General features: G+C 42.6%; 1 protein-coding gene across 1 annotated transcript; it reads left to right on the forward strand.

Moving 5' to 3' along the window:
• Positions 1–834: 834 nt before the first annotated feature.
• LOC127761933 (cysteine proteinase inhibitor 1) lies at positions 835–2,303 on the forward strand. The gene is made up of 3 exons (XM_052286272.1): positions 835–1,183; positions 1,539–1,734; positions 2,046–2,303. The coding sequence occupies exons 1-2, from the start codon at positions 956–958 to the stop codon at positions 1,731–1,733; spliced, it is 423 nt and encodes a 140-aa protein (XP_052142232.1). The 5' UTR covers positions 835–955; the 3' UTR covers position 1,734; positions 2,046–2,303.
• The last annotated feature ends 8,396 nt before the right edge of the window (positions 2,304–10,699 follow it).

A 10,699-nucleotide genomic window follows, 5' to 3' on the forward strand; every position in this document is an offset into this window, starting at 1 on the left:
TTGTACACGACGTCCCGGGATGAAGTCCGAAACTCCAAACCGTGTGCCGAAGGTCGAGGTTGTCATGTGGTTTCGTTGTCCTTGCGGTTCAATCAGCGTTCCAAGTTCAACGATCATGTGCATGACAGTGAACCAACGGTTAAGCTTCCAGATGCCTACAAATTAAATTGCGTAGCAATGTGGCATGTAGGTAGTAATGGGAAGGAACAATCTTGTTTCAACGCCTAGAAGATTATTTGAAAAACAAAAAAAAAGAGAAAAAACTTGTTTCCGATACCAAACTGAAATGTCCAAATTGGTGCCGTGCAAGTTCAATGTTGCATAGGTTTGACTCCCCAGAAATTCAAACATAATATGCTACATCGTTCTCGTTATCCGGATAACGCGTACTCCCGCGTCGGGTTAATGGTCCAAGATGCCGATAACTATACATGGACAAGGTGTCAAGGTTATTCTTTGCAACGATATACATGATCAGAGTAGGTGACGTGACGACATGGCCGCACACACCGGCTCTCTAGTCATGGACCATCTTGGAGCTCAAAGGCTCAAAGCTCAGCCACATACAGCCAGGCGAAAAAAAAAATCGAAAACTTGTCAAATATCTGTAGCAATAACCAATGATATCTCTACTAGTCATCTCAGCGGCCGGTGGCACGCGAACCGGAGTTATATCAAACAAACACCACCGACGTTGCCATCGTCACGGTACCAGACTCCTGCGTTCCACCACTCCACCAGTGACCGTGACGTGATACATGGAGATAACGCCGCCTGGCAACTGGCGAGATAATTAAAGAAACCGGGAAACACTGGTTCCAACCGCCCGCTCGGCTCGGTTCCAATTTCCAAACGTGTCGCCCATTCTACACCGTCTCCATCCATCTCATCTCGTCGTCTTCCCCCCCGCGAGTCCGCGACCCCCCGCGCTATAAAATCCAAGGCCGCGATCGACATGCGGAAATATCGAGTCGCCGGATTGGTAGCCGCCCTGCTCGTGCTGCACTCGCTAGCCACGCCGTCCGCTCAGGCCGAGGCGCATCGCGCGGGGGGAGAAGGGGAGGAGAAGATGTCGAGCGACGGAGGGCCGGTGCTTGGCGGCGTCGAGCCGGTGGGGAACGAGAACGACCTCCACCTCGTCGACCTCGCCCGCTTCGCCGTCACCGAGCACAACAAGAAGGCCGTAAGCGCCCCGCTCTACCCTCCTCCCTACTTCTCCTCTTCGCAAGGCCGGTCGTCCAACTAGATCTGTGTTCTATGGACTAATTATGCAACGCATGACACACGGCTCTATTTAATTTTTAAATTGATCCAATTCAATTTCATTTGTTCTCGCCAAGGAAGTAATTTTGATTCCTAGTCATGTAAACCTGCTCGAGTCGGTGAGAAAAAAAAAGATGCGGTGTTGCGTATGTTTGTTAAAAGTGCAGTTAGGCAATTTTTTGTGTTCAAAGATTGTGCTGTGTTCTCTTTTATGACAATATGGAACAGGAGGTTCTGGACTGATTAGCATTTAATCTTGATACTACCATGCGCAGAATTCTCTGCTGGAGTTCGAGAAGCTTGTGAGTGTGAAGCAGCAAGTTGTCGCTGGCACTTTGTACTATTTCACAATTGAGGTGAAGGAAGGGGATGCCAAGAAGCTCTATGAAGCTAAGGTCTGGGAGAAACCATGGATGGACTTCAAGGAGCTCCAGGAGTTCAAGCCTGTCGATGCCAGTGCAAATGCCTAAGGTCTAGACATGTTTGGTTTAGATACCCGCCAAACAAAATTTTCACCTGTTCCATGCATTACCATATATAATATATATATTTATATATGTCCCTTTTCTCATTAGAAAACCAGAGCTTGTGCCCCATCCTACTTGGTTAAGGCCATTGATGAATATGTTTGTTATTCTCTTAGTAAGAATACACCTTTTAAGTTTTTCGATCAAATAATTAAGATATTCAACTTCTAAATAACTTTTTTCTTTTCTCTAGATATTATATCACTGAATCATTTATTGCATATTGAATTGACATGTCAAATCTACTAATTTCAGGCCCATCTCGTATCCTATGTGTATCAAGTTATCAAGAAGATGGGGAATAATATGGTGTGGATATAGCTATTGGACATGTTAATTATCCACATGATAATATGGCTTGGATATAAGGATCTCACACGATAATATGGCTTGGATATATAGCTATTAAAGATTTTACCTATGGCATATTTCAATGTGTATTAGTACTAAGAATGATTGCAAGGTGTATTAACTACAAATATTGCAATAAAAGTCCCGTTGCCTTGTTTTGAACTGGATAGTTTTGAAATTTGATAACAGAACGTTATCATTTGTTCATGCTACCTCGTTTTAAATTGGCTATTATTATTTTACCTAAACGTGCTGCAACCTTACCCTTTGGAAGTTTCAGAAATTGTACTTTAAAGGATAAGAGATTTTGCAATATTCAATGGAGTATTCAACTTTGCTTGATAGATGGTCTGTTACGAAAACCAGACTTGAGTTACTTGTTTATCCTTCTAAGCCGGTGAACTCTGAAATTTGTAGTTTGGTTTCCATGAATTGCAGGATTTCAAATATTCAGTCTGCTGAAAATCTGTCTGTTCATGATTGGGAAACTATTATACATTCGGATTTACGAAGATTTTGTCTTCGCCCATTTTTTAAATCATCTTTACTCTTTGGATTGTGATGGGACTGAGGGCAAAAGGATGCCACGATGTTTCTTGTTGACTGTGGCATAAACATGCTCTGTTGTGCCTGCTATTCCTTGACAAAACAATATTACTGTACATCACATATGACGGATATAACAAAATGTTTGCTTTGAAAAACATGTTTTACTAAACATTGGGCCCAACACATCGATCAGTTTTATTTTTGGACCAAATAGTTACATGCTTCGCCGGTCCAACTGATGTGTGTTGGGTCAAATAGTTACATGCCTATTGGATTTGCTTGTGTAGGGCCTGAATTAAAATTCGTATAAACAGATTTGATTCTAAAATTTTCCAAAATGATTACCTGTGCTGAAACTTTTCTTTTTTTTTTTGGGGGGGGGGGGGGGGGAGGGAATGCTATTCAGCTAGTTTTATTGATTGGAAAAAAATAGTTACATTATTAACCAAAGTGCTTAGAATAAAGTCAGAAGGTTCATCGACCAAAACACAATAATCTTTCCTACTAGAAGCTATGCTGGCCAATTCATGAGCAACTTTATTTGCTTCCTTATTACAATGTTCAATAGAAATTCTACCAAAATCTTTCCAAAGTAGGTTGCATTCTTCGTAATACTTGTGCTGAGCTATCTATGACCAGCTTATAACGCTTGGCTACCAGTCCGCCCATCAAAACACGGGCGTTCCAAAGTAGGTTGCATTCTTCGTAATACTTGGGCCCGAACATGACGACGACAAACTTGCGCCCCTTTTTTGTTGGGCCCGAACATGACGCTTGATGACGGCAAGTTTGTCGTCGTCATGTTCGGGCCCAACAAAAAAGGGCCACAGTCCCGTCAGCCCAACAAAAAATGGGCCGCACATCAAGCCCCGTCCTTTTCCAGGCTTCGGCCCCAACTGATCAGCTTATGAAGCCATGGAGACACGCATCACGCCGTCGCTCATGTGCCGTCGATCGATGCACGTCAATGATCGGAGCGGGCGTCGCCGATCGGCCGACATGGGATGCATGAGGCACCGCAAGATGGATCGATCTACGTACTGTACTTTGCATGCAACCGCATGAGATCGATCGGGAAATCGATTAAATATGCATGCATCAACATGCACCATGCATAAACATAATTAATTTCTTGATGCATAATCAGATTAATTGTAGTTTGCCTGTTTTTGATCCCGTTTGCGCGTACCGCGGCTGATCTCCGATCATCGTTGTCCCGGTCCTGAGCCGCACGGTCGCACCACGCATCGCCTGGTGGCTCTTCGATCTCGCGCGTCGTGGTCGTGCACCACGGGGCAGCCAGCACTCGCGGCGTCCTGGCTGGATAACCGGCTGACACATGCAGGCACTGGCCGAGCCATGCACGTTCCTGTGCACGCGGCCATGCAACCAAGGAGCATGTAAATTCACCAGGATGTACAGATTGGTTTCTTAATCCAATCCAGAGCATGCATCACCCAACAACCGTACAAACACATCCCTGGTGATTGGGCTTCATTAAGCGTGTGCATTTGGTAATTGGTAAGATTAGTTTTTAAACTAATTTACTAATTCATAGATGCATCGTGCATGTGTCTATTAAGGTACGCGATTTTGTTTGTTGAGCAGATTGATTATGTGTTTTTTTTCCGTTCTTTATCATGTTATGGATGCTTTGCTAGCAGTATATTTGATCATGCTCTTGATCTAGCGGTAAATTAATTTCCTGGTTTTGATCTACATGCATTTGTTTTATTTGATGAAGACTAAAAAAAATTGTGTAAGACAAATCACTAAAATTGATGGGATACCCTGGCCTGGAGATGTGCTTAATTCGGATGGGCTGAACCGATGTCTCACCCATCCTCCCTCACATCTATATGTTTCTCTCTTATGACGCCACGCCGGGAACGCGGCAACATATTCTCAGTCTGCGTAGTCGGACTTGGAGACATGTCGGCCGTCGTTCAGCATCGTTGTTGGGCATGCCGTCGGCCTTGCGTCGGGAAACCGCCGTCCCGGAGAAAGCCCCCAGACCCATGTGGTCATTGCCACTGGAGTTGATACTGAAGCGAGCCGCCGCCGCCACCGTTTACCTCTAATCGATGCAGCAGTCGAGCTATGGTGGGAGGATGATGGGTCATCAGCCGCTTGCTACTGGATTGATCACCGCCGAGATGACATGGTCGGATGTAATTTGGTTGCTGTTGTTGGGGCCTCGGTTGTCGTCGTTGAGTTCGTCTAGCCTTTCTTAACGAGGTAACATAGTGCTATGCATGAGCGACAACTATGTATTTTTTCTCCTGACGCTTTTTCCCGTTGGGAATGGTAGGAGTTCTGACAAGACATGAGTTTGGTCGCGAATAGGTCCAAGGCGGAGTGTTATGAGAGAATATTATCTTTGAGAGATAAATTTCTTTCTTGTGGACTAACCTAAACCAGAGTAGAGATAAGATATATCTTTTCTTAGGAACCCTATATATAGAAGGGCAAGGTGAGACATTTATGGCTGGTTTATACTCGAAATCATATCCATAGTGAAGAGAGAATTCTATAATATGTGTGTGTGTTCTGTAATATTCTTGAGTGCAAAGGGAAGTATGAGGGTGTTCTATTATCTCACGCCTCTACTATTGTGAGAGAGACAGAGAACGAATTCAGTGATCCGCTAATATACACGTTGGTTTAGAACATCACATGCTAACAAACACATGAACTGTTTCTTAAAAAAACACAAACACATGCACTGGCATCAACTCAACTAGTAGCATGTAGTTTTTACTCGAAAGATACTGAGAGGAGAGGACGCCCCTAGGCCGGAGTCCACATATATTCGAGCTGCAAGATCGATCTTGGTGTCCTACTGTGCTACTAGAAGGCAAATATGCGGTGATATACCGCACATGCCATCGTAATCAATCAGCAACGAGTGTGCGGCAGTTCCAATACCATTGGTACATGAATTCACATGAGTTCCGATACTGTGTTATAAGGCAAATACGCGGTGATATGCCGGAGCCCACATATATATTCGAGCTCCAAAACCGATCTTGGTGTTGTACTGTGCTATATAGAAGGCAAATCTGCGGTGATATGCCGCATAGCCATCGTAATCAATCAGCAACGAATTTGTGACAGTTCCGATACCATTGGTACATGAAACCTAACGTCCTAACCATATGTATAGGGTGGGGGCTATCACATGAGCACATGAAGATGGAGATGCTCGTAGTAGTGCTCATGCGTCACCCGGGAAGTTGGAAGAGCTTTGGAGTTAGCACTGCACCAGTGCAGGGCACTGTCTCGGGCCAAAGCTATTGCCCAGCTTGGCCAACAACACATCGTCACATCACACACCTACCAGAGAACTACTAGAACAACATCTGATGCTGATCTGATGCGAGTAGCATAGCATCCTACCGCGATAGCTCGCTGTTCTGCCACTATTCACGCGTTCACCAACGGTGGTGCGCTCCACTGTGCAGGCGCCCCGGCCCGGCGCATCATCGTCGTCGTCGTCGTCATTGGCAGCCACTGGCGCGCTGCCCCGGCAGGAGCCGACCGTGCGGGGCAATAATTTCCCCGGAAAGCAAGCTGCCCGCGGCCGCGGCGCACCCACGTCCCTGCCGCGGCCACAGTGCCACCCGACGCTGACGCGAGTCAGGAAACCCGGCCGCCTGTCTGTCTCCGGTGGTGACATCGCGACACGACCCACCGGAGGTAGTGCAACCACTGAGCAGAGCAGAGTTGGGCGAGCCAAGCAGGCGGGAGCCGGTCGTACGTGCGCGATAGGCAGAGATGGACGTGTTTTCCATTGTGATTTGGGATTATGGCGAGTTCAGCGTCTTTCATATAAATTTTGTATATTTTTTACTCTATAAATTTTGTACATTTAATGAAAAACGTAATGGAGCTTCTTAAATTATAGTGGCGTGTAGCCGATATCGTTAATAGTAGTGACATTTATCGAAAATGACATATTTATGATCCATCGATCCAATTAACCTTTGAGAGAGACTTTTCGAGTTGGGATTCAGCCCATTTATTACCTCTCGGCTACTTGGTCAATCGAGTCATTGTGATTATACATTTGGGCTGCGCAACATCACATCACAACTCACGGCTACAATATGTCGGACTTGACCAGGGTTCACGTTTCCGACAAAAACTAGTTGAAAACAGCAAAATTGGAGGTTTTCATGCAGGACAAAATCAGATTTCGGGGTGATTTTGGAGAAATTCAAGTTGAAACAGTAGATTTGACTGAAAATTGATAATAATTTATGAAAATTTGGTAAAAACAAAATGAGCTTTCGAGGCGATTTTCAAAATATTTTTGAGAAATTCAAAATTGAAACAGTAAAATTGAATGAATTTGATAAGAATTTTTGAAAATTTGGCAAAAAAACAAGGGTTGGGATCGAGCCGTCCATTGGAAATGTAAACCCGTTATCGTTACTACTTTAACCTTGTTTCCTTCTCGGACCTTTACCATTTTTGCGGACTCGCGGCTTGTGCTGCTGAGCTTGTAGCAGTATACTACAGGTTGGACTCTTCCGTTCAACAAACAGCCTATACTGTTTCGGAAGCGAAGATTTACATCACAATGTCTACTCTGCAGACTGTCCGGATTCGTTATTTTGTTATATTAGTATTTGTTATATTTGGTACTAGATATTTTTATTATGGGACAGAAGGAATAATGATTAGAGGATCTTAAACATTACATTATTGATCGCCAAACGTTGGCTCCAGGCAATGGCTAGTTTCCATTTTGTTCAGTACACATTGGCTCCGCACATATTTTTTTGGTTCTGCATATATGCTCATTAGTACATGGTGAACCATACTTTATAACTTTGCCGACTAGCTAGCGCATATATTATTACATACACCTATATCTTTCTTTTTATTATTTAATAACAAACTCCTAAACTTTCATCTGCAAACCCAACTTAACTACTTAATTAGCAAGCAGAGCAAATCAAGCAGAGTCAATGAATCCGGAAAAGGTCTAGCCTTCTCCAGATCCTTTTCCTTTCTGCATACGTAGCTCATTCCCACAAACTCCACAATTTATTCTAACGCAAAAAGAAGCTCACTGATCGGTCAGTGCTATCCGAGTAGGGAAACGTTATGCAAACCACTTGCCAATGTGGGTGTGTGGAGGCTTCGGCAACAACGGCAGCAGCTAGCAGCAACTGTGCCCCTGTTGTGTTGCATCTATGATAAACAAACATACCAAAAAGGCACCAAACACGTTACGTATTCTCTCTTTTCTTTTCTGGTTGAGTCGATCCATCTCTCGTATAGCCAATGTGGCCTTTCGCAATTTCCATGAGAGAGAGCGACGCCTGCAATTGCTTGGCTCTTGTAGGAATCGACTGGCTCCTATATTGGTCAGGTTACGCTCACTTCAAGTTGGGTAAGGAGAAAGTGTTACAGCAGCATTACACCAGAGAGTTTCAGGTTTGGTGAAAAGAAAGCTCCCGGTGGCCAACAAAAAAGGATGCAATTTTATTTGCTCTATCTGTAATGGCCAAAGCGATATGTGGAGAAACGATGGCGCACGAAACCGTTTAGTTTATCCTAACTCTGCAAATGTGCAGCTTGCAAAGTTGTTTCCGTGAAGGTAACTTGGTCACACACACACTCTCTCTGCTAATGATGCTTCCACTGAGAGATATGGAGGTGATTACTCAACTTGATTAGTGGTTGCAAAGAAAAAGTTGACATGCGGTTTTCCGCATTAAGGAATTAATTGATGGGAGTTGCACCAAAACTTTGTTTGTATGCGGTTAAAGGCATCGCCTCTGAAAGTAAAACGCATAACGCAATATATTCTTGTGCCGTTTCAAATTAAGCACTACATCCAAGTGGCACAACAATGAACAATTTAATGAGTGATATGAAATAGATCTCCGATATGGGCTTCTACAACTGGTCACCCTTGCTCATATCAGAGTATTTTTTGGACTCCCGTCAGAGGATATAATGTGCACCAACTTGATGTGAGAACTGAGAAAGATCACCTACAAAAGACAATATTTTGCCTAGAGTATAAATTCTTCGTGGATCTGATTTATATATCACCACCATCGTATACATATCTTGGTTAATTTGAACTTGTCAACTGGTACTATCGTATGAGCAAATAACTAAGCAAACACTACAGTTACTAGCAAACAATTTCAAGGACCACTACTTATACAAAACAGTTATTACCCCGTAGCACAATTTCAAACCTAAATTTCCAAATTTTTGTGTTTACCAGTTGATCCTAGCAGGACGTTGTCCGTCCATAAATTTCAAGTTTTTTTTAAATTTTTGTTGTTTTAGCCTTTATCAACTACTACCTCCATTTCAAGTTATAAGACGTTTTGACTTTGGTCAAAGTCAAATTGCTTTTAAGTTTGACTAAGTTTATATATATTTGTCTATAAATCTAGTCAAACTTAAAATAGTTTGACTTTGATCAAAGTCAAAACGTCTTATAATCTAAAACGGAGAGAGTATATTATTAGCTTAAAATTAAAGTATTATACTGTATGTGCTATGATATATATAGGATCACCGATAATTGTTTTCTGGGTTCGGGGGAGAAAGCCTCTCATTGCCGTCGTTGCTAGCCACCACTTTCTGCCATCGCCATCGGCTTGCTACCGTTTAAGAGTGAGGGAACAGAGAGGTAGATAGAGCCAATGGGAATATAGGTCAGGTTCAAACTACACCTAACCAATTCACACGGGTATAGGCAGTGGTATTATAAGGCCGGTTCAGATTGTAGTCAAAATAAACCTTACCAAGTTATGGTAATGCTAAAATTTTGGCAAGATAGTAATATTGCTAAAATTTTAGCATGATTTATTATGTATTGACTAAATTTGGCAACAAACTAAACGTAGATATTTTTTTAACAATTTTATTAAAAAATAGTATGGTTGAAAATAGCATAAAAGTGAACAGACCCATAGTCTTTTAAAATGATTATCTTTCAAAATATCCTTTGAAATAATAAAATATGCTTTTAGAGTGACCTCTGTCCAAGCCACGTTTTGGTGCCGTTGTCTACCAAGAAAGACCATATTTTTGAATGTCCTCTAGTATTTTGTTTTGTTAAATATTTTCACATTAAGGTTGTGAATCTGATAGTACCATGAGTATCTTACACTTTTGGTTACCATGCATCTAATATATCAGCGGCTACATGTGCACATAATTTGCCTCGGACCAAAAGCTCAAAGTGTTGAAACTATATGAACATTCAGATCCTGTAATTGTTTTCCTCTCTTATGGTGACAAATTAACGGCTTACCGATTCTGCATGCACGTCCGGCAGTAAGTGCTATTGCGACAAGTGCCCCAACAGATGCTTGTGGATTCTAGTTTCATCATCTTCTTTTTTTTTTCCTAAAAAAAAAGTGAGAGATTCTAGTTTCATCGCATCAATCAGTCGTCGCAAGTTAATGCACGAGATGTCCTGTCAGTCAACTATACGTGGAGCTGAAATATCACAAAGTTCTGGTTCATTTTTCTCGCCACAAAGCAGTTTTAATTTGCTAGGACTTGTAAGTAAGCAGGGTGCACTACATGTACATAGTGCCTTGCAAGTGGAGTCTGAATCCAAATCCATGAACCACAACTTTCGATGACGCAATTCTAGCTTTTGCATAATGCATTTCATAAGTACACCAAGAATGACCTTAGAGATGTCGACAGAGAAATTATTAGATGAGTGGAACGCCTTCGTGTACTTATATAAGCATATCACTCGACGTTGAACAGTAATAAAAATATATGCACATGACTTTTGATTCAACCATACATATTGATCGATCGATCCACTTTACTGCTGTTTTCCAGAATTATGATACGGAGAATTCCATTTCATCATGTCAGAGAGGTCGACAGAGACACATTTTCTGTCCCAAAGTTCAGAGTAGGGGGGGGGGGGGGGTGTGAGAAAACACTCGAGATTAAATTCTCATATCATCCTCGAACACACACAGATCGAGCAGGAGGAAAATATA

This window comes from Oryza glaberrima, chromosome 1 (assembly GCF_000147395.1).
Source record: "Oryza glaberrima chromosome 1, OglaRS2, whole genome shotgun sequence".
Lineage (NCBI taxonomy): Eukaryota > Viridiplantae > Streptophyta > Magnoliopsida > Poales > Poaceae > Oryza > Oryza glaberrima.